This window comes from Neofelis nebulosa, chromosome 11, assembly GCF_028018385.1.
Source record: "Neofelis nebulosa isolate mNeoNeb1 chromosome 11, mNeoNeb1.pri, whole genome shotgun sequence".
Lineage (NCBI taxonomy): Eukaryota > Metazoa > Chordata > Mammalia > Carnivora > Felidae > Neofelis > Neofelis nebulosa.
In genome coordinates this window covers 38,126,711-38,151,151 of record NC_080792.1, presented here as the reverse complement: position 1 = coordinate 38,151,151, position 24,441 = coordinate 38,126,711, and the positions used below count along the sequence as shown (strand labels likewise).

The 24,441-nt window shown below is 47.7% G+C and overlaps 1 protein-coding gene and 1 long non-coding RNA gene across 7 annotated transcripts in view; one reads left to right on the top strand and one right to left on the bottom strand.

Moving 5' to 3' along the window:
* MAPRE2 (microtubule associated protein RP/EB family member 2) overlaps positions 1-21,140 on the top strand; it is a 167,074-nt gene extending 145,934 nt beyond the window's left edge. For all 5 annotated transcript variants that reach the window (XM_058692359.1, XM_058692358.1, XM_058692361.1 and 2 more), the window contains 3 exons: positions 9,744-9,883; positions 13,970-14,128; positions 19,664-21,140. In XM_058692359.1, coding sequence (XP_058548342.1) covers positions 9,744-9,883; positions 13,970-14,128; positions 19,664-19,738 — 374 coding nt within the window. In that variant the 3' untranslated portion in view covers positions 19,739-21,140. The remainder of the gene's footprint in view (positions 1-9,743; positions 9,884-13,969; positions 14,129-19,663) is intronic.
* Positions 14,509-24,056, bottom strand: LOC131490205 (uncharacterized). Of its 2 annotated transcripts, none has more exons than XR_009250988.1 (2): positions 22,166-24,056; positions 14,509-16,071 (listed from the first exon to the last, which is right to left on the bottom strand). It is a non-coding gene; the product is annotated as an uncharacterized LOC131490205 (long non-coding RNA). The 2 variants fall into 2 exon arrangements; XR_009250989.1 differs by having other exon boundaries at positions 14,509-16,068.
* Between the last annotated feature and the right edge of the window lie 385 nt (positions 24,057-24,441).

Below are 24,441 nucleotides of genomic sequence, written 5' to 3'. Positions count from 1 at the left end.
TACCAAGATGTGAGAAGAGTCGGTGTATCATAAGGAAATACACGCCACATTCAAACAACTATTCAAAAGTTAGCTATTTTAATACTTGAGCCATTCTAAGAGGAGAAGTTCTGTGCATTTTTTCCCACTATGAAAAATTCTCAGAAACCATAGTGACTCAGGCAGAGCCTGGAAAATACTGGAGAATCACATGATGGCTAAAAATAAGCACATCATCTCCAGCAGGGACAGTAACCAGGGCAGAAGTAATTCAGTTTTCTGAGTGCTCATGCTGGCCAGCCAAGCTCAGGTCCTCTTGGCCACCGCGGGGGCAGGCTTTGTGACCCCTGGCCGGGGAAGGGGAGTCTTCAGGCGCTGAGGCTCTGGGTGCAGAGGCAGCCACGCCGTCCCAGGCCTCTCACTCTGAGTGTAGTTCCCTGGCTTGCTCCCAGGGCAGAACCAGTTATCACACTGTGTAATGACCCTGAGGAGTGAATTGGGAGGGACACACGCTGACTCATAGCCCTTGTCACCACCTGCTTTTCTTCAGCCTTCCTCTCGGAGTCAATAGCAGATGCTATTGATCACAAAATGTCTTTTAGGTTGCTGTTAACATTGCAAAATGGAAGCCGTATAAAACAGCCAGACATTTGGTGCCTATTTTATAGGGTACATGATGGGGCTTTCTGAACTGGTGCGTTGTAAATGATTTATCATAAAGGAAACTCGTCTTGAGCACTCACTACTCATACCAGGAAAATCACGGCAGTGGCCTCCTCTCTGGCCACTCTGCCTCTGCCCTCACCCTCCTGCAGCCCATTCTCCACACAGCAGTCAGACCATGTCACTCCTCAGCTCGGGACCCTGCCGCGGCTTCCCTTTCCCCTCAGAACGAAAGCCCACCTCCTGACTGCGGCCTCTGAGTCCCGACGATCTGCCCCCTCCTGCACTGGCCCAGGCTTGCTCTGCGGCAGCACTCCAGCTGGCCCCTGCCCCAGATGAGGTAGGGCCTTCGTGGGGGCATCAGGCCTTGCGGTTGCCTGGAACGCTCTGCTCCTGGGCTGTCCAGGGCACCAGCTTCACCCCTCTCAGGCCTCTGTTCCAATCTGACTTTCTTAGGCCTGGAAGTAAGGGTTCCTCCTGCACCTGGCAAGTCTCTTTCAGGGATTCTGGAAGGTTATGCCTCTGGAGCTGTCACAAGAGACGTAGGCTTCTGTGAGGAACAGGACTTGCGGGTCAGGGTGACTGCCACGTGGGCCTGGCGTACGTCTCGCCTCATGTCTCTGCTAGCCTGCGGCAGGACTCGCATCAAGAGGGCTCCGTGATCTTGACCCCTGTCCTTCCGAGGGAACCTGGGTCTAGTGAGGCCCGTGGGAGGCTCCTGGGTCTGCAGAGCTGAGACTGGAGAAAGACACGTGCTGGGCACTCAGACACCAGGAGCTGCTACTGCAGATGGCTGCTCACCCTCGCCCTGCTCCGCGGGTCTCTTCTCCATAGCATTTGCTTGCCGGTTTATTATGGCACTTACTAATGTATCATGTTGTTTATTTCTCATTTCTGCTGTTAGAATGTAAATTCCACAAAGGCATTTTCTATGTTTCATTCATTGATTTATCCCAACTGCCTATAGCTTGCCAGGTACACAGTAGGAGGTCAGTAAATGTTGGCTGCTTGAATGAATGAGTCAGGGTAATTTAAGAAGGAGCACAGACTCCAGCTTGCTGATTTTCAAGATAGAGGGTGAATGGAACTGGAGAACCGAGGCCTTGGTGCCCACTGGTGGTTTATGGGTTAAAATTTTTATAGAGATTTCTTGAAAGAGAGTCTGATGTTCTTACTACTTTAGCACTTTAGTTTTTATCTTGCTAGTGTCTGGAAATGGGAAACCTGTGTACTTCATCATTGGTCGGATCAGATTCGCTGAGTAATAGCACTACTAATGTGAGCTCACATTTATCGAGCACCTACCATGCGCCAGGCTCTTAAGGACCTGTCCTGTGCTGTTCCCGACTCTGGGAAACAGGCTCTACTTTTGCGGTCTTCGGCATCCAGGGGTCCAGGTAGCAGCACCGGGACTGCCGTGAAGGCCACCTGGCGACCGGGCCCCCAAGCTCAGCCACTGCCTCCCTAAGGGCAAGCCGAAGGATTACCACTTCCATACCCGATCCCCATGCCCACACGGCTGGTGTGCTTTCCCCTAGGCTCCAAGGTGCTCAGAAAAGGGGCTGCCCACTTTTACAAGCTGACCCTGAAGTGGCGAGAAAGAAGAGCCAAACTTGGCTGCGGGTTGCACTGGTGACAGAAGCCCTAAGGGCCGTGAACTAGTAATTTCAGAATATACGAACCAGCCTCTTAATAACCTGCTGAATCAGAGCATCCTGGAGCCCCCGTTGATGTTCCACGTGGACTGGACTCTGGCCGCAGAGGCGCTTTCCTTTGTCTTGCCCTCAGAGAACGCATTAGGAGCCTACAAAGGGGAGGCGTGGAGCCATTTTCCAAGAAAAGGGTCAGACCCCGAAGCCGTGAGAAGGGTGGGGGCGCAGTCGGTCATACCGCAGTGTGGCCACTCCGGTGTCCGTTTCGGCACTCAGGAAACCCTCTTGCTGTGGGAGCTCCATCTTCGCGTCACTCCAGCCCTATACTCTATCCCCAGCAGTGGCTTTATTTACTTTTATTTTAAGTTCATTCCCATTCCCAGTTAAAAAATAAAATCTGTTGACCAAGGTAAAAAGGATAAGGAAGTGATGGCAGATCATCCACAAATAACCAATCAATGTAGGTACAGTGCATCTTCTGTCATGTTTCAGGTCTGTGGGGTTTTGCTTTTGACATACGGCATAATTGACATACAGCATAATCGTTTCAGGCATAAACATGATTGAATATTTGTATATATTGCAAAATGATCACGACAATAAGTCTAGATTAACATCTGTCACCATATGATTAGAATTTTTTTCTTGTGATAAGAACTTTTAAGATCTACTCTCTTTGCAACTCTCAAACATACAGTGTTGTTACATATAACCACCTTGCTGTACATGAGTTCCTCAGACTTACTTTGTAACTGGAAGTTTTTTTTGTATTACTTAGATTCAAATTAGTTAACATATAGTGTACTATTGGTTTCAAGAGTAGAATTTAGTGACTTAATCGACATATAACACGCAGTGCTCATCCCAGCAAGTGCCCTCCTTAATGCCCATTGCCCATTGAGCCCATCTTCCCATCTACCTCCCCTCCAGCAATCCTCAGTTTGTTCTCTGTATTTAAGAGTCTCTTATGGTTTGCCTCCCTGTTTTTATCTTATTTTTCCTTCCCTTCTTGTGTTCAGGTGTTTTGTTTCTTAAATTCCATATATGAGTGAAATCATATGATATTTGTTTTCTCTGACTTATTTAGCTTAGCAAAATACCCTCTAGTTCCATCCACGTAGCTATAAATGGCAAGATTTCATTCTTTTTGACTGCTGAGTAATATCCCATTGTATATGTACACCATATCTTTATCCATTCATCAGTCAGTGGACACTTGAACTCTTTCCATAATTTGGCTATTGTTGATAGTGTTGCTATAAACATTGGGGTGAGGGGTGCCGGGGTGGCTCAGTCAGTTAAGCGTGCAACTCTTGGCTTCCGCTCAAGTCATGATCTCACAGTTTGTGAGTTTGAGCCCTGCATGGGGCTCTATGCTGACAGTGTGGAGCCTGCTTGGCAATTCTCTCTCCCTCCCTCTCTCTCTCTCTCTCTCTCTCCCTGTCTTTCTCTCTGCCCCTGCCCCACTTGCGCTATCTCTGTCTCTTTCAAAATAAACAAACTTAAAAAAACAAATAAATAGAAATAAAAATAAACATTGGAGTGCCTGTGCCCCTTCAAATCAGCATTTTTGTATCCTGGAGATAAGTACCCAGTAGTGCAGTTGCTGGGTTGTAGGGTAGTTCCATTTTTAACTTTTCAAGGAACCTCCATACTGTTTTCCAGAGCTGCTGCACCAGTTTGCATTCCCACCAACAGTGTGGAAGGTTCCTTTTCTCTGCATCCTCGCCGACATCTGTTGTTTCCTGAGTTAATTCTAGCCATTCTGACAGGTGTGATTTGGTATCTCATTGTGTATAACTAGAAGTTTCCACCTTTTGACCACCTTCGCCTATTTCACCTACTCCCCAGCCCCCACCTCTGTGGGGTTTTTAACTGGGTGAAAAGGACCCGGGGGTGGGGAGGAATATGCTCTCAAATTAGGGAAGAAGCTGGGGATGACCAGAAGATCAGTTGCCTCCTGAGCGTGTATGCACACGTGCACATGTTTTTAATGTCTCTGTGGCTCTTGTCAACAGTTTTAATGTCATATTTTTAGCTCCTCTGTTTATGACTTTGGCAGAAGGAATACAGCAGATTAAGTGAGAAGAATGTTTAAATTCCATCAGAGCTCCGGCCATGAAGGATAAAGCCGAGTACAATGCTTTTCTTTGCTTTATCGTTATGAATTCATTGGGCCTCATATGGCCCAAATGTAGCATTTTCCATAAACATTAAGCTACTAATTATTGACATTAGACACAGTGATGCTGTGGCTTCACTAAGACAGTGAATAAGGCTACTCTTTGTTTTTTTACAACTATGGTTAAAATGTCTTAGAATCATATTTATACACCAAATCCTAAAGGCATTAATTAAGACACAACTGCTCAAAGACTAGCATTGTAAATCACGTCCACATCCAGTGAGTAAAGTCAGAGAATTACAGGGACTTGTACAGAATTTATGTCTATTTTTCTCTGCTTCTGAAACTCCTTTTTATTTTGAAAGGGAAAATTAGGGAGAGAGAGAAAAGCTTGAGGGAAAAAAAATTCTTGTAAAACAGGACTACCACTAATTATGTTTTCAGGACATCAAATACAGCTTCAAAAAAATTTTTGGAATGGTTGATAGCTGCGAGGAAAAAAAAAATATCTGCCGTATAGCTGAAGGAGCTGCACTGTCTTTAAAAGCCCTTATGTAAATGTTTTTCATGTAAGCATCACTGAGCACAGAAGCATGGGAAGGCACAGAAGCGAAGTCACCGTGGCCCTGGGTGTGTTCTTAGGAAGCAGGAAGGCAACTACTGAGGACCCCGATATCTGAAGCCGGGATAGATGCTATCCAGGACATTATTGGGTCATTTCACAAAATGGAATATACATGGTAACTTACATAAAAGTAATAGATCAATGTTAAATTTGCTGATATTCATAATTACAATTTTCTAATAACATCCTTATTCTAGTAGCCCGGGTAAATGGCAGAATAATATCTGGCACCCCAGAAGCTGGGTACACTTTGGAGTATGTTTGCTTGAAAGGAGACAGCAAGACTTTCAGAGCAAATAAACAAAAATACAGTTCTTAACAGTCTAATGGGTGTCATATACCTTAGGATATCGTTTACTATTCTAAAAAGTAAACCATGAAATCATTAAATAGAATGAACAAAAGCCTTCATTTTTACTTTTATGAATTTTACTATTTAGTATTTCTCAATGTGAGAAATAGCTGTGAGGGATAGATTACTTCCACATCAGATTATAGTTTGTGATGATTTAAAGAGCTCACTTTATCTTCTTTCGAAAAATGAGCTTTCAGTTTAATGCTTAATTGTCTAGGTTTTAAAACTTTAAACCTCTGACGATACTAAGATCTTCTGCACGGCCTTCCTGTTCTTTAATTTCTTCATCCCTTAAAAGCAGTGTAAATGCACAGTTGACGGGACACCTGGGTGACTCAGTCCATCAGGCGTCCGACTCTTGATTTGGGCTCAGGTCACGATCTCATGGTTCACGGGATCAAGCCCCACATCAGGCTCTGCGCTGACAGCACAGACCCTGTTTCGGATTCTCTCTCTCCCGCCCTCTCTCTGCCCCTGTCCTGCATGCACATGCACTCAAAATAAACATTTAAAAATAAAAGCACAGTTGACTAGCACTGCCCTCTCACACCTCATTCATTAGACATTTATTTCCCTTTGTTATCAGTTTCTTTCCAAACAATTTAATCACAATTTCAAAACCCCTGGTTTTAAATTTCAAATACTAATTACTTCCTCTGTTAACTCAGTTTTTCAAAGTTATTTTCCATTCCTTTCTCCAGCCTGTGAGTGACTGTCTGGGGCAGGGTGGAGGCGATTCCATTGTTTTCATCTCTGTCATCTTGAGAGAGCCACAAGCTGCATGCATGTGTACCAGGTGAAAGATGGGGACTGTGCACCCCAGCCAACCTGGACAGAATCCATGAGACAGGGGGAAGAAGCCGTACCTGCTGCTGCAGCATCAGTCACTGCAACAGCTCCGGCCTGTCCCCCGGGAGCCACGTAGGGTCTCCTGTGGCCCCCTGTTCCTCCCCAGCGAGCTTCCTCTGCTTATTCATAGTTCTCTGCCTGATAACTTGATCTCGCAGGGGGCTTTGGCTTGCCCACGACCCTTCCACTTTTGCTTCATTTCAGGTTTTTTCTCAAGCTGCATTTGATGATGTCCTAAAAATATAATTAGTAGTGGCTTTTACAAGCAGTCAGGTTTCTATTCTTTCCGTGTTTTTCTTTTAAAGTTTACGTGGGGCTGGATAGGGCAGGGTGTGAGAATGAGTGTCTGATGAACATAGGTCAGCTGTTGCAACGAGCCACATCCTAGCCGCCGCCCTGCTTAGGGAGAAGTGCCCAGGATGGGTCACGCACTCTAGGGAAGCCCCTTCTGCAGGGCGCTGTTTGCTTCAGAAGAGGTAATGAACATGGCCTTGACTTGGACGGCACAGTACAAACTAGCTTGCCCCTGCCTACTCAGACTTAAATGCTTACTGACTCGATTTCCCTACGTGAACTTTGTCCTGGTTCCATCTAGAAGGGCCCAGGTGATAACAGAAGAGGATCTGAAAACCAAGTAGGAGCTCTCTGGGGGAACTTGATGATGTTTTGTTTGGTCTCCTTCACGTATTGTCAGCTCTTGCTGTCAGTGACTTGGACGTTGGCCTCAGCCCCTTGAGCTCTCCCCGGTTTGTTGACCCGGATAGATACCTCTCCTTGGAGTGGTTTTAACGTTATTGATAAAAACGTCTATTGAGCTTGGCCTTGGGAACATTAAATGGTAAAACAGATGCAACCCCTACCTGTAGACTTGAATGGGAGAATAGGCACAAACGGCTGTGCGGTTACAGGGGACAGGTGCTGCGGCCTCCCGGAGCGGCATCGTCCAAGCGGATATCTGCATGGCACTACACTTAGTCCCTCAGAGGAGAAGAGGAGTGTTTGAGGTGAGGGGGTCGCAGCATGAATCATGCTTTGTGGTCATGTGGTCGGGAACACTGCCTTGTCCCTGGGTACGGTGAGTGTGGCCGTGCCTGGGCCTTTGTCCACAGCTGTCGCTCCATGAGATCGTGAGCTCCTGGAGAGCAGGGATCTCCAGTGGGACATGGTTCATGGTAGGTACCGGGTAAACCTGTATTTAGTAAATAAGAGGTGTTGAACTTCCCTCTGGAAGCTGCTCTCTGTCAGATATGATGGATATTAAAATATGACGTATTGCTGATAAAAAGGCCTGAAGTAACTTGATTTTTCAGAAGCTTCTCCCTCAGCGAGGCTGGCTGGTAGCTGCCCTCAGAGGAGGCACTTTGCCAGGTCAGCATGCCCTCACCCTGCCTCCTCTGCTGTTATCCACACGGTTTTCTCTACCCTGCCGGCATGGCCTGTACAGAGCCTGGCCAGTGGGGCTGGAAGTGGTGTTCGAGGAGTGTTTTCTGTGGGCTCCTGCAGAGATGAAGGGTTCTTGCAACTTGATGTGAATCAGAAATGAAGCAGAGCATCAGCTCTCTAGAATCCTTGGGAAGGTCTTCTGCATGGGCCAGGTTTGCGGGTCACTGAAGATTTACCTTCGGATACTCAAATATTTTAAGTCCTTTCCAATTTAATGTTTCATTTTAAAATATATTAGGCCTTTCCCTGTATTTTTAGAAGAAAATTCTCTCTTTTCTTTGTAACGGATTTTAAAGGGTATGATGTTGTCAGTGCTTCCTGAGGGGGCGTATGACTTCATGTTTATAACTGATGACTCCAGGCACCGGAACTCTTCCTGTTTGCCACTTTGTAATTAGGAGATTAGTCGAAACTTGTAACTGCTGTCAGTATACTTGGCTTCATAACCCCCTGCCTGTTTCTGATCTGTTGGTGCTGATAAACCTTGAGACTGGAAACCGCATAACCACGTTGTATTTACTTGTTCATGTATTTATTTCAACATTTGTACCTTCACTAAATACCGGTTCGGCCCAGCGTGGTGCTAAGTACTGGGGTTACAAAGGTGATGAACACTGGCCCCTGTGTTCCTGGAGCCTTCTGGAGGAGGAGTGTGCAGGATGTGGTGGGGAATAGGGCTAATGGAAATACATAAGAGGAGCCTCTCCACCAGCCTGAGCTACCACATGGTCGAGACTGTGTTCAGAGTAGAAGGGCCTGGGTGGGCCGCGGGTAATGACCCTGATTTTCTTAATCCACAACGTGTGTAAATTTCACCACATCTACCTTGTTGCTTCTGTTTTGGCTGCAGAAGCCATTGCCTATGTCTGTGTCATGTTCTAGGTTGTGATCACCTATTAGGAGCTGAGCTTCTGGTGGGTGAGCTCTTACCTGATGTTAAGGACCTTCTTTCCCCTAGCTTCTATCATCATTAGTGATGCTATTTAATCACTTACGATGCTGAGCCCCTGACAACGCCCCTCTCCGGCCCCTGCTGTAAAGGCGTATCTTTCTTCCATCGTAGTAAATAAATCCTAGGCCAATATCTTGATACACATGAATGTCTTTTTCCCTCCAGACTTCCCACTTAACGTTTCAGAGTCCGTCATCGAGCCTTTCCTGGATCAGTTATGCTTGTTGTAATTGTCGTGATTTTTCAAGTTCTAACATTTCTTCTACATTTACTAGCTGTGTTCTGTAAAGATCTTTATACCCTCCCTCCCTCCTTTCTCTGTCATTATAGACTGGAGTTTTATTCAGTGTGTTCTAGCACATGAGAGCCATTACACTTTTGACATGTAAAACTGTCCCAGCTGTGGCTATCTGGAAGCACCTTCAAACTGGCCCCTGTTCCCGTTGACCTTGGTCCTGAGCACATCCTTGCTTTGCGACACAAGAAGGTGTCCCAGGCTCACACCATACCTTTCCTGCCCCACCCACGGAGTCTGCCATCTCTCAAGAAGCTCTTTCTGCAGAATAAAACGTAGACACCAGCACGTAGGCACCTAGAGCACACGCTGCTATGGAGATGTCATTGCTCCCAGGCGCTTTCAGTGGCTAAACTAGAAAACAAAAGAGAAAAAAACCTACACTTGCTCTGAATTTTTTTCTAAAGTATTCATCTGTTATAAACTTTTTTGTTGTTTGTGAGAAACTCAACTATGGTGATGCTTTGAGGTCATCTCAGAACCTTTCCTCTTAAAAAAAAAAAAATCTTAAAATCTCTTAGTTACATCAGTTTTTCTTCTCTCACCAGAGGCACAAAGGACAGCTTAATCTCCTATTAACTTGAGGGGGGGAAAGTCCTCAGAAAGATTAAATAAGCTGCCAAAGATGGCACTGTCCTTTTAACATCGGTGCTTTTTCTAAGTGTATGTCGGCTACTTTTGTGATTGGACAGAGTCCTTGGGGATAGCTTTTATACTTCTTAGTAACTCCTTTATACATTTGCAATGTATCTAAAAAGCATTTCTAATGTTGCCCGTATTTATAATCTATTCTGGTTACTTTCAGGTGCGGCTAAATCAAGTCCGGCATCTAAGCCGGGATCTACACCTTCTCGTCCCTCATCAGCCAAAAGGGCTTCGTCCAGCAGCTCAGCATCCAAATCTGATAAAGATTTAGAAACACAGGTCATACAGCTTAATGAACAGGTAACCCCTCAGCCCTGGCCCTGTCTCTGAGAGGGGAGGGACCAAACACCTGTAGGCCTGAGATAAGGGAGGGCAGGTGAGGGAATCTGGTTCCAAATGAGTAAGAATAAAAGGAATCGTTCAGGCAGATGAAATCAGCGGTCCGCCAGGAATATAAGACGTTAGTCAAAAATCCCAAAGCTGTACATTAAGACGGAAGGACAGATGACTCAGCCCCAGGTAAATGCAGGTTTGTAGGCAGCATCCCCCTCCCCCACACCTCAGTACCTGTCCGGAGCTCCAGGCCAGACTCTGGACTGTCTGCCCACTTCTGGCCGGTCGAGATAGCATTCATGACTTTAGTCTCTCTTCCTCCTTCCTTTCCTGCACAAGCTATTTGTTAAGCTTGTTCTGTGTGACAGACTCAGTGCTTGGTGCTAATATAATGGTAGTGAGATAGCTAACCCTCCCCCCCCCCCCCCCCCGAGCTTACAGCATTTGTACGGGGTAGGTGATCGTGCAAACGAAAGCGAGAACCTAATGCTTGCCACGACAGCGGATGTTTCATAGCGCAGAAGCACTGACCCCAATACTGGGGGATCAGAAGGCCATGGGTGTGGTTGAAGTCGAAGAACTTTCCTTCTTGTCTAACATTCTTCATGATTATGGTAGATCTAGCTCTGCTGCCTTTGAAAATTTCCGTATAAAAGTTTAGGTATGCTTTCTACCTAACGATAGCTAATTTTGCCTGAGATTATATGTCGCTTAAAGGTAATAAAATGATTGGTAGCATGAGGCCCACTGAAGAAGCCACCTGCCCTGACCCTGAGGTGCAGAGTCTTTTATCCTGGCTACTCCCACTACCCGGAGAGGAGCCTCTATTCAAGGTTCTTAGGCTGTTCCCAGCCAAGTGGCTGGGCCATTCCCAATGATTAATCGGATTCCTGATGAGCCAGCAAGAGTCTGGAAACCATTTTTGAGATAATTGTATATTTGCAATCAAGAATCTAGTTTAAAAGCAGGCAGCTGCTTAGCTAGGGTATTTCTTTACAGTTCTGATCACTTTAATGAAAATAGTGAAACCTTAAGTTATCCAATGGACAGGACTTTGATTTAGAAACTCTGGAATGTTCTAATTGCCTGCTCATTCTCAGTTTGAGCCCATATGGTATTCCCAGTAATGAGTTTTTCACACATAAAAGGCAGGTACGACAGCCATAATGATCCTTGGGCCACATGCCTAAGGCTCAGAGCAAATCAGAGTAGACCTAAAGAGATTCAGGCGTGGGTCTATAATGCTTTAGATTTATAACCCTTTTCTCATAGAAACCCAAGTTCTTTTGATATCTTGATTATCTCATGTTTTGTCATGATTTCTCTCCTCCCTGTTGTTTCCCCTCTACCACACCCTGGTCTCCAAACTTCCAACCCAAAGTATAACCACACAGAAACCTCAAGACCCTTCCTGCCCCTCTGCCATTCAGTCTTAGTCCACCAGACCCACTGCCTCTCCTTGGGGCTGGCTCTATACTCATTAGCTGTCCGTTTACACCAAGAGCCTCCCATCCCCAAGGAACCCAGACCTCATCCTACCATCCAAAATGTCACTCTAGAGAGGGGAGAGGGAGAAGAAAGGAACTTCCCAATGGTCCTGTAATTCCTTTATTACTTCCAAAGGGCTTCACTCCCCCGCCTATCCCCTGATGCATTTACATCAAGCAGGAGTGAGTGTGCCCATCTTCCCCTCCCCAGTCCCTCAGAGCAAAGGTTATATACACCCCAGATTGTGAGCATTCATTCAACTGTTTACTGAACACTTACCCAGACCCATTTCCATGGTTATCTATTATTGCCCTCTCCATTTTCTGCCCTTGTAACCTGCAGGGTGGCTCCCTAAAGCTGATGGGTAGCCGCAGAGGCATTGCTGTGTTGGGACTCAGGACTCTAGGACAAGGAAATGCCTAGGCTGGAGAGTGAATTATATGTCGTAATAGAGAAAGTGACGAGTGCCATAAACTTGAAGAATTCTCCTTTTCTTGGCCTCCTGCCTCTATTCAGGCAGTCTCCCATGACATGCTATAAAAGTACCAGTGTGCTAGACAATTCCAATGATAGAAATGAATCAAAAGATAGGGGAGAAAAAGACATAACTGAAATAATCAGGGGCCATTTATGGCAAGTGGGTTAGCAAACAGGAAGTAGGGTGGAGTCACCACTGTGCTCAGCGACCCCTGGGGGCTGGAGAGTGGGCGTCAGTTGGCTTGGACGGATGCTGGGGCTTGGGCGGCCTCCCTAGGAGGACGTGCAGTGTGCAGACGCTGAGGGAGGGGAGAACTGGGAGAAGAGAACGTCCCCCCTCTTGTCTCTTCCTCTTGACTTACTCAAGGGTCCATCCCCAGCATCCCCTCCACCACTTAGGCTTCTGGTTTGATACATGAGGGTGCGGGTGGCATCACTCTGCATGAGTGCGACCGTGAACATGGACTCTCCTTTGCCAGTTGGCTATCCTCATACACTTGGGCCTCTATCACTTTTTACTGGGGATGTCTATAGCTGTGTATCTATTGCCTGGCCATCTGGAATACCACGCAACGCCAACCTTGACTGGATATTTCTACAAAAGCCTCACCTCTTTGCACATTGTACAGACCAAAGCATCCTCGAGAGGCAGACAAACCTAGTTTCCACGGGTTGAAGTACTCCAGAGATCCTTCTTGCCTCCTTCAGGGAGCGCTGACAGACTCAAGACTCCTCAACTGCCAGAGATCTGTCCACTGGCACCAACGCAGGCTTCAGAGGGATTCTGTGGCCAAGCCTGGGGAGGAGGGTGGTTTGTTGTAAAGCAAGGAAGGATTTCTAGAAAAAGGGAAGTTTTCTTTTTCCTGGACTTGAGGCTGCTGGTTGCCTTTCTTTCTTAGAAATATCCCAACCATAGCATCATCAAAAATAAAAGTGAAAGCTAGGGAAAGCTGCTTTTTGAGCAGCATGTGAGGGAGGCAGTGAGGTGAACTCTGAGGGGCCATATCCCCGAGGCCTACGCCAGGTGTGCAGGAAGGGGACCAACACTGCAGATGTTTGGTAGGCGTTTGATAAATAGCATGTCCAAAGGCCCAGGGTTACTAGAGAAGACAATTTCCCATTCCAAATGTCATTTTTGGAAATTCCATTAGGGTGATTTTTTAATACACTGAATGAGAGATTTCACCTGATGGAGACCATGAAAGATTTAATTTACCTCCTGACAAATATTGTCTGTGTAAATATAAATGCACAAGGGGCTTAAAAAAAGGGATTCTCGGGAAGCAGGAACAGGGTCATGGTTTAGGCCTGTGAGTAGCTACTGTGCTCGTAGGAGTGGGGCACTGTCAGCTTTCCTTCAGCCCGGGTGACACTGCCTCACTGCTGGCTCCTTCCCTGGCGCCATCTCCGTAATCACTGTTGAGAGGCCACCCAGCCCTGGGAGGTCCTGGAACCAGCATCCAGGGAAAAAGGGAACAAGGGCTGTTATTCTGAGGGAATAGGGCTTCCTTCTTGTAGTCTTCCCCCTATTTCCTGCGATGTCCCCAAAGCTAGAACCAGAGGAATTGAAACAGATCCACTGAACCACGCTTTAAGTCTTGCCCAGTTTCCCTCATGTAGCTAAGACCCAGTTTCTCAGTAGAAAGACTTTGCCTAGTGTGGCTCAGGAACATTTACGAAGGGCTCCACAACAAAATATGGTTACCTGAAGAAAGTAGGGTCCTCAAAATACATCTCAACCACAGTGCTAGCCCTCTCCTCTTCTTCCCCTCTTTGCAGAGGCTGAACAGAGTAGAAGGATGTGCTCTAGTCTGTTAAGAGAGGAGGAAAGCTCATTCAGGGTCTGGATGCAACCACCTTGAGCAGAACAATCCCTCGGACAGTGGTTATGAACACTCAGTTGGCAGAGGGAAGGACTAGTGTGTTGTTGAAGTTGGACGTTGTGGCCCAGGCTCAAGCTCCATTGCCTAGTAGTCATTTTGGCACACCTGTCTTTGCATGTTTCACATGTTATAGGCAGGTGTAGTTGGTCACATTTTTTATACTGGATTTTGGGGGGATTTTCTTTCCACCCTCACTCCCTTGCAGGTACATTCATTAAAACTTGCCCTTGAAGGTGTGGAAAAGGAAAGGGATTTCTACTTTGGCAAGTTGAGAGAGATTGAGCTACTCTGTCAAGAGCATGGGCAGGAAAACGACGACCTCGTGCAGCGACTAATGGAAGTCCTCTATGCTTCGGAAGAACACGTAAGTGTGAGGAGAGCCCTTGACTCTTGGCTTCTAAAGCGATGCTCTTGGTCAAGGTGCAGCAGTCTGTGTGTCTTCAGGTGCTGCCCTGGGATCCCTGAGGGTTATGACTCCTCCTGTGCATGTGCTATTCCCAGAGGAATAAGTGTCATCATCGTCGTGATCCATTGATCCCTGCTTGTGGGATGTGCGTTCGTGAATTAATCTGGGAAGAGATGAGTGGATGGGGGTGGGAGGGGGAGAGTAGGAGGAATGATTGAGAAAACTAGGTTTATGCAGCCAGATCTTAAGTGGTTTGCAGCTCTGAGCAGATGAGCAATAAAAGTAGATGTAAGGATTCTTCATGACAGATCAGAGTATGGTTAGAGGAGGAATTAGTCTATTTCAGAGCCGGTTGTCTCGGTTACTCATTGCCAGTACAGACCGGTGCTGTACAACAGCCCTCAGTTGAAAAACGCTTTTAGAATTCACTGCGGGGAAGACCTGGCTGTCGGGCTTGCTACTCAGGAGCATGAGGAAGGCGGGGACCCGGGAGGTGGATCCATCCTGGTGATGGAAAGCAGGTGTGAGGAGCAGCAGAGGACCAAAACTCTCAAGAATCAAGGAGGGGAAGGGAAGGGAAGGCAAGGCGGGAGAAGAAGTCTGCCAGTGCAGGGAGTGAGGGGCCCCGGCACCAAGACAAGCATGGGAGCCTGAAGGAGCGTCACCTTCTACAGGGCGGCTCTGTGGAAGATGCAGAAGAGTAGGCGGGGGTCTCAAGCTCTTCCTGAGGCCGTGTTGAAGCTGAGGGAAGAGTCTGACTCTGTTGGCCCAGGAGGCCTGGGGCTGCACCCAGAGCCTGGTGGTCGAGTTGCGTGTGTTAGCACTTGGACAGAATGGAACGAGTCACCGGCAAGGGTACTTTATGACTTATTCCAGCCCAGTACCAGACAAATGTTTACTCCACGTAAGATTTGGAATTCGAGGGATTAAATCCAAGGTTTGAGGCTTCTCCACTTTTTTTCATTTCCCACCCTTCCCCCCACCACTTTTTTTTTTTTTAAGCTTCTTTCTCAGTTACCATTGGCTCAGACTATAGATCTTGAAGTCCTGGGACGCTGCCTTGCCAGGTCCCAGAGGCAGCGATGGCTCCACAAAATAAGGTTCTCCGTATTTTCAGATCTGATGGCAGAAAGCTCCGGTTGATGTCTAGTGTGCCCGCACCACCCTGAGTGCTTGGTAGTCTGTCAGGTACTATGCGAATTATAGTTATTCTCTTCACAAGCTTGTGGGAGGCTAAATCCAATGCAGTCTCCCCAGCACTGTGTAGCTGAAGGACCAGGCCCACTGAGGGAGGACGGCAGCATGCAGGGCCAGATCTATCCCGCCCTGTGCTGTCGGCAGGAGGAAAACCCTTGCGATGGTCACCTCAAGCTGGATCTTGTCCCCAGTCTCCCCAGATGGAGTCCTTGTACAGGGGCGCTCTCAAACTCCAAATTCAGAGTTGACACGGGCCACTGAATGCTGGTGGCAGCAGCCGATAGGCAGGGCTGCCCCAGGGGAGATTCCTGCCTTCTTAGTGTGCTCCTGCCTGAGTGCCTATTCTTCAGGAAAACACAGATGAGCCCTACGTGGACATTTCAGGTGCAGGTGTTTGCTGGAGAGGCCTCCTTAAGTCTTTATTTGATGGTGGCTGCCCTTTGGTTCTCCGAGTCAGACGATCCTAGAACAGAATGTTTGGAAGATACAGAAATGCAGATAGCAGGGCGTGTGCAGCAGTGAACAGGCGCAGTTCAGTTCACAGTTGTAGAAACTTAATGGAAGGTTCCAGAGCAGATCACCTGACATCTCTCCAGTGCCTCTCTTTATCATTTTCAGGACCTTTTCCCTCACGGGCCACAGGTATCTCGGCTTATTCATTGGTTAACTGCCGCCTTGTCCATCTGTCAGCTGAGGTGTACCTGCTGATACAAACTTATTTCCTGAGGCACTGTCACAGAAGCCACTGTTAAGTGACCTAACAATTCCTCCCCCCTCAACCAAAAGCTCTTAGGAAGAGCTTGTGTTTCTGTCACTGGAGGAAGCATGGGGTGTGCGTAAAGGGGACAGAGCCACTGCCTCAGTGAGGCAGGCAGACGGGGCACCACTGACTGGAGTATGTTGGAGTAGGATACATGTGATCACAGACACATAAACTTGGGTGGTGATCATGGACAAGGAGCCTGGAGAGACAGCAAAGACTTACTTGACAGAGAAAAGGATGTTTGTGTGGGCTTCAAAGAACGACTAGGACCCTCAGCAGTCCTGGAGCTAAGGCACGGAGAGGATTTTTCAGGCAGAGAAAACAGCATGGACAGAGGCCAGAGGAAAGAATGGCTGGATGAGGCTGGGGTGCGTGGGGGCTGCTGAGCCTGTACATCTAGGAAGGAGGGGGCCTTCGGCGCTTCTTCAAGACCCTTCCACCTTTCTTTGCCCCCATTTTCTTCCTGTTGTAGGCAAGAGCCTTCTTCAGTACTGCCTTCCATCTTCTATAATTATCATAAGAATAAGGAACTCTAAGGATACAGCTAAACATTCAGAAAGATGTCATGGATTGATATGCAAATATTAGAATTAAGCAGGTGGCACTCCAGGGCATTGGTCATATATCTGGCATAAGTTTTGTCTGGCCTCCTGCTTGCATGTGTGTTTGTTTTCTTGTATGGGGTGTAAGAAGACAGTTTTTTTTCTGTGAGCCAGCCTACACGGTATCATGTGAGGTGGGAGCACTCAGCTGTGCTATGCAGTGTAACTGCCTCAGAATTAAAGATTCGTCTGCAGACTTTCAGACCACCTTAGCTTGTACCCCTAGCATTAGCAATCCATTGGTAAGCTGGGAGGTTTGCTCTTTATCCCAGTAAGAGGGGCCTGGGGTCTGCAATTCCTGTAGATGGAGGGCATCACAATGGGGCCCTGTGACTGAGGGAACTGCCCTCGACGGGCTGGAGACCACAAGCCCCCTGGCTGGGCAAGTGTAAACGGGAGGCCAGGGGTGAGGTCTGATCTTAGGTCTGATCTTAGCTGTAGCTGGTCCTACAGCTTGGTACAGGTTCACAGTATTTGAATCCAAGCTTTGACGTTCCATCCTGGGTTAACTCCCAGTTGTGACGTGAGCAAATAAGATTTTCTGTAAAATGTCATACGGATCCTCCTTTTTGAGATCTTCCATGCAGCCTAACACACGCAAAACAGGTAAGAAAAGTACTCTTGAGACCTGCTGAAATCCTAGCAGTGTGAAATGAAGGCACCACACTAGCATTGAACAGTTAGGATGATGGATGAATTAACATCCCTGACCCATAGAGGGGATGGGAACTCGGCCAGAGAGGCAGCTGTGCAGCCAGCCAGTGAGCCCGCACACACGTGCATACACTCGGGGCTGCAGCTTGTAACCTGATGGAAGCATGAACAAGGATGGAAAGCTTAGAGGAGTGATTGGTTCTGGGGTGAAGGCAGGGAGAAGAGGGGTCAGCCAGGAACAGTGGCAGAACAGACACTTGCGAGTTCCCAGGTCACCAGTCTGGGTAAAGTCCCACGACCACCAGATTTCTTTTTTGCCCCTAGACAAGAGCGAGAGCACTTACTGGGAAAAGCCAGTGACAGTCCCCGCAAGAACTACTCCCCTACTCCCACAAGAATGGCACTCGCCGTTGAGGCACGAACTTTCGGAGCAGAGAGGAGCAGGGTGGTGGGCAGCTGCCATGAGGGCCTGGGAGCAAGTGGGGGGTGGGTAGGGCCAAAGGATGGCATTGTGCAGGCAGAGTAGAGGCAGGCGAGCGGTGGGTGCTGCTGATAGGGTGTGGTCCTGGGCACGGAGAGAGCTGACCGTTTGTAAGTAACATGCCTCTGGACACTGAGCCAGAAAGGGACAGAGCTAGATTTGAACCAGGGTCTTCAGTGTGATGGCCCTTTGTACTGCTGTCCCAGAAAAGGTGACTTGTTAAAACTTTTTCACTTCTAGAATATATTTCAGAGAGTTCTCCCACCAAGAAGTAATAATTGCAGCTCACACAAGTATGTGTTATGAACCAAACACTGTTCTATACGTACCTTGACTTCTCTGTTGAATTCAAGGACTCCACTGACTCCCCGATCAGTGAAACTTATGGAAAACTGTTCAACGGGTACTCCTGTTACAATCCCCCATTTTACAGATGGGAAAACTGAGGCACTGGGCAGTTAAGTTACATGCCCAGAGTCACCCAGCTGGTAAAGAGCAGAGCCAGGATATGAACTCCAGAGTCTGTGTTTAGAACCTTGACATTTTACTGCCTCTCAGAAAATATGCAGCATGGGACCTTGGCTGAGAGTCTCAAATCCTCTGTTGTTTTGTCCTCAGGGATTTCTTCCTTTCAACACAACCTGCATTGAGTTCTGAAATAAGTGAGGTAGGACACAGATGGATGAGGCCCTCTTGGTGCCTTGAGTAACCTCAGGACCCAGTGGCAGAGGCCACAGTGTGGAGACAAGATGACAAGCCCATTTTATAGCCAAGCTGGAAACAAAGCACTACAAGACTGGGGAAAGAAAGAACTGTGGCTCAGGGGAGAAGACTGACTACGGTCGGTTGGATTGGCTTGTCCTAAGCGCAGGGAACAGACCTGAAGGCAGGGGTCTCCGGCTAAGAAAGGAGTGCATGTGCCTGCTGTGAGGGGCCACATGCGTGGCTCTAGGCCCCTGCGTGCCTTCTCGAAGGAGCCATCGGTGGTACTTAGCCACACTCCCTCTGCTTGGGTAATAAGAGCAGCTTATTCTTTGTGAGGTCACAATATCAACGAGCTGACCAGGGTTGATGCTCCCTGGAGTTGGCGTTCGTGGGGTTAGGCAAATCAATGACTAGGTCTTTTGGAGCCAAGCAGGACACCTCACCCCTCCAGGTCCTGGTCAGTGAAGGATGCACCAAGGCCTCACTTTCCCAGAGCAGAGTCCTTGAGCTACAGCTGCTGAGCCCCCCTGGTGGAGAAGCCCCCCAAACCTGCATGTCTTCCTTGCCTTACCACCGCAACCAGCCGGGTCCATGCATCAGAGTAGTAACAGATCACAGCACAGGGTCTGCTTCAGGTGGGCATACTACTAGGGCAGGACAGGGAAGGAATCAGAAGCTCCACGTCCCCGGCCCGTGGGGTGGGGTGAGACCCGGGGCCCAGTGCCGTCTCACAGTGGGTTCCCTCGTGGTTGTCAGGATGCTTGTGAGGCAGTGCATTCAGTTCTCTTTCACAAGGGCAGGAGAATAGGAAACGTCTTCTATGAAGAGGTCTTTCCAAGACAGAAGGAGTGTTTGGTGCGCAGACCCCGACAAGTGTGTTCTCGAATGACCCGTCCATTGAGCCGGGAAGCACAGGAGTCTCGGTGCACGCATTGGCTCCTGGGAGCGGGGAAGCGCCTGGGGGGCCGGTGTGCCTATGCCCGCTCCCAGCCTGAAGATGCCATCCTGGGCAGGGGTCGTGGGGCTGTGGCCTCTGCAGGGCCACCCACACATCCATCATTCCAGCCGAAACCTCTCCCCCTGTGCTGTAGGAGGGTCACCCGGAAGAGCCGGAGGCAGAGGAACAAGTCCACGAACAGCAGCCCCAGCAGCAGGAAGAGTACTGAAGGGTCCTGGCAGCTCTCAACTTCGACTTTGCGTGGGAACTTTTCTTCTGGAGAAACGTGTGGCCTCCAGCTCAACAGAAACCAGTTGTTCCCAGTCTGCCATTAACACCAACGCACTGTTGCATACGCCCGCCACGGCGCTCGGTTCCCGTTTCCTTTGCCAAGACCCATTAGCAGCCGGCCGTGTGGTGGCCTACCTGAGAGATCGTGGGGTCACACATCTTCTACTCACTTGGCTGCTTGAGATTGATTCTGCTCTTTTCATTTCTTTCCAGAACAACTCTCCCCACCCCACCACCACCAACACCCCCTTTTTATCCTGGTGTGAAACAATGGTAATTTGATATATGGTATTTATATTGGCATTTCTCAACCCAGTGTCACTAGATGTCACACATTTGTGGTGCTTTGATGTTTGCAAGTCTAACCTCTGAACATAAATTTGGTCAAATAATAAATTGGAACAAAGGGAAAGAGATACTTGATATGAAAGCCATAAGGACAGTGACTTGTTTTATAGGGAAAACCAGTTTCTCCCTCTACTCCCACCACTTAAGGGAAAAAAAAAAAAAGAATCAAAACTAGGACTTCAGGGCCCAGTGTTTCTCCCTGAGCATGTTAGACAAACTCACAGTTAGTTTTGAAAGACATTCACTCAAGGACAACACCATCTCAACTTAGCTCTCCATCTGCTTGCCCCACCCCACCTCCCCCTCCCAGGTTCTCATGCTGTTTTCTTTCTCAGGGTCCTCTTTGGTGGGCAGCCCCTCTCCCTGTGAGCTGTCAGTAAGCTACAGTCCAGAGGGGGTCTGCGTAGGTCCCGGTCCTCCTGCCTCTCTGCCCAAAGCCTGTCCTCCACGCTAGGGGACTCCTCCTGTAGAATGCCCTGAGGGTGTGCGGCCCGAGAGCGTGAGCATCAGGGTTCCGCAGTGAGCTGCACACTCGCCGGAAGTGAAGACCACCTTACTAGGAGCATCATTCCAAGGGAGACGCCAGCTTCCCAAGTCTGGTGTTGACACTGGAATGACAGCACAGGAAACTCTAGGACTCCCAATACCTTCTGGAATAAGGAATCTCCCCTCGTTCATACTGTGGCCCTCCTTGTCATTGACCTTTGATAACCTTGGCAATTCATAAAGAGAGGAAACATTAATGAATTAAAAGCATTCCTTATTTTTTTAACAAATATTTGCACATTTTCTTAGTATCTTTCCAAATCTGCCTCTTTTATTCCTTTGACAGATGGTATCCCTTCCTGGATCATTCATTTCACTTGGTTTCTAACTTCAGATTTACTTCACTTGTTATTTGACTTAGCAGGTGCAAGCCAAACAAGTGTGCCCACCCCACTTGCCTCCTAACTGAAAAGCTTAAAATAAATTTCTGAATTATGTATCCTAAAGCTTTGACATTTCTTTGTTAATTGATGAACTAATTCTCAATTCCACCATTGAAGCTTTCCACCAAAAGAAGTCTTCTCAAAATCTTTTGCAGCAACGTGGTATCTGAGTTACATGTGAAAGAGTGCTTGTATTTTTGAGGTTATTACAACACACTGTGCAGAATTGGACAGAGGTTCTGTGGTATTTGGTTTCCCTTTCTTCTCTCTCCTGCTTGCTCTGCACAACAGCGGCAGCTCATTTCTCTCAGGCTGGAAAGCCTGGCTCTCGGCAGTGACATCCCTCCCACACCTGGTTACAGGTAGTGGTTGTGCTATACGCGGCATCATGCTTAATGGTGTGCTCCCATCCTGGCCTTTTGTCCTGAGTTTCCTTGTCAAAAAATAGCTTTTGTAAAGATGCACAATAAGTAATTCCATGCCGATGATACTCCAGTGGTTCCTAGGCAGTTCCTGGCCGGCCCTGGACATCTCAGTAATACCCAGTGCCACGAGGAGTGAGACCCAGACTCCTGTCATGTGGGTAATTGTGTGATCATGTGCAACTGGCCTCAGCCTCACAAGTGACCACTGCTCTGTCCCCAAAAGCCCCAGCCTTCTCAGCTGGAAAAACATACTGGCCCGATACCTTCCCCTTCCCCAGGGGTCATACTTCATTCTCCATGAGAGAGCCTTGGAGCCAACTATTCATTGATTTAGAAAAGAGCTACAAGTTCCTCTTTCTGTCTCCATCTGAAACCTCTTCCATTGTGCCGTATCGCACGTGACATCATGGATGTTTCAGGAAATCTTTAACAGCTAGCTCTGTCTTCTTTGGCTGCACCCCTGTTTCTGTGCAGACCGCGTCTCCTTCACCAGGGCTGCTCCTTCCTCCCTGAGGACTGCACCCCATCATTCTCCCATCCCAGCATCCAGGGCATGCCGTACTGCACGGCCCCCTATTGCGCATCCTCACGCTGGGCTGAGAAGTACCCCTTCGTGTGCTCCCCCTCCCTCTCAGAAGCCAGACTTCGTTCTTAGTCACACACCTGTGGCTGGTTATAGCACTTCTGCTGCTCATGTCAGATAGGAAGTGATTGAAGCAGGGGGCAGAGAGAGCGAGCCCCTCTTCTTTCTAAGCAGAAAAGCAGAAAAGGAAAAGACAAACACCTTGTTGACCAGAGAGAAGTAAACTCCAGAAGGGAACCAAGAACTCCTCCCTTCCCTGGTGAGTATTTCCATTATTCCGTTAAGGTTTAATATGCATTCAGATTACTTTTACTAAATAGTACACCATAAAGCTTTTGTTATATATTAAATGTAAACTGAAAGGAATGTAAACATATGTATTGTTAATTATAAATATAGATAAGTAATGACATAATAGATGAAAAAGTCTTATTCAGATGTATCTCATTCATTTTACATTACCCGCCTATTGTCGCATGGTAGAATAGTTTTTTTGTCTCTGAATATGTGAATAACTTGACTTGCGTTTATCTTTTTACATATTTAATAAAAAAAAAAAGTATATGTTAAAAGGACTGGATTTACAGATTCTTAAATTTTTATGCTAGAGTTTGCTTCTCAGTGAGCATGTGTGTATGAATAGGCTGTTTTCATGGATTCACACAACTACCCACATTTTAGGATGATTTATAGGGGGTGGGGCAGGGGCGTGTCTTTGCTTTTATTGCTGGCAAAGGTTTTAACAGGAATTAAAGGTTAGTACCTGATATCAGATGTAGCAGCTGTGATCCCTTTTTAAGAACTTCATCTAAAATAAGGATAAGCCGTTCCCTTAGTCAATACTCCACCTGCAGGCAAACGGAAGCCTGGCCCCTGCAGGCCCAGCCTGCCCCATCTGGGCAAGACTGGGCTGGGCAAATAGGGAACCATGACAGAAGCAGGCAGATGTTTCAGAGTAAGGCTTCGTGGCAAAACCACCTCGGATCAGCAAAAGCTTTGGGGTTCAGTGCATTCTCCCCCTCTAGTTTGACAACTTTGGCTAACAGTGGTGATTTATACACAAAAATAGAATCCAAACTTATAGGCCCAGGAAGAGGTGAAAAAAGAAATGCATTAGAAGCGGCCCAGTGAGCCACCTGGAGAGGCTAGAACAGGTGATGGCAGTCTGTTGGAGACTCTGCCCAGGAGCTGGCTGGTTACTCAGGCTCAGCCGACCTATACTCTTCACCCTGAAGGAGGCCAGCCTTCCCTGAACTGCTTTCAAGCACCACCTAGAGGCCAGTTTTGTTTCTATGCTATCCTTTGGCGACTGTTTTCCATTCACTTGCCTTTAGGCTCCTTTAAGAGCAGAGAAGTGGGAAAAGGACAGAAGACAAAGATACCGCCACCCTTCGTCATCTGCACTCATGTCTACACCGGGTAAGTTTGTGACAGAAGTCTGAGCCGTAACCCGGGTTGGGAAAGCTCGTGCTCAAAACCCACGTGCTTCCATCTCATCCACTAACCCTGGGATTTTAAACACTAGGTATTAGACATCTGCACACAAATAGTCAAGAATCCATGTAATTTCTCTTACTTACAGGGCACACTGGTGGACTCTGGTGAACCCATCACTGATGGTACAAGAGTGGTGAAATAACACGTTTGCTCCATTGATTCAATCTGAGATGGTCTCTAAAAATGTAATGCGTTCCTACCGGCATTATGGGTAGGCCCAGCAGTCTGGGGGAGGTGGGGGCAGAGAGGAGTTCATGTAATTCCACTAAGTTGTAACATGCCAGTTCTCTAAAATGAAACACATGACTTCATTTCTGGCCTTCCTGAGTCTTCCTCTTCGCTCTAGAACACAGCTACTGTGATCCTTACAGCTACCGTCACTAGTAAATACCCACCGACCCAGCTTCTCAGCACTCACACATGCCACCCGACAGCATCGGTGTGACAGCAGGGCACCTCCCTGATGTGCAACAACTACTGTTTGTGAAACCGGGAATTCACTGGAAACATTCTGGCTTTATTGCCCAACAAAGGCAATAGGCAAAATCCATTGAGCCCTGGAGGACCCTCAGATGGCACCAGGACTTCAGCTCACATGACTGCCCAAGAGCAGGACCCCCGTTCCCCGCTCTGACCTAACTAGACCCCCCCCCCCCAGGCTCGTACAGGTAGGGTTCACACAGAAAGGGCACTGGTTAAGGCCTTGCTGCCTCCTGTGTTGGCATTAGGATTGTGATCAATGGAAGGCCCAGCTGAAGCTCATTTGTTGAATGCATCTTTCTTTCTCCACCACAAATGTTGCATCTTTGTAGCCTGTCACATTTTAGCTTCTTCAGGTTTCCTGGGGTATTTTGTTAAG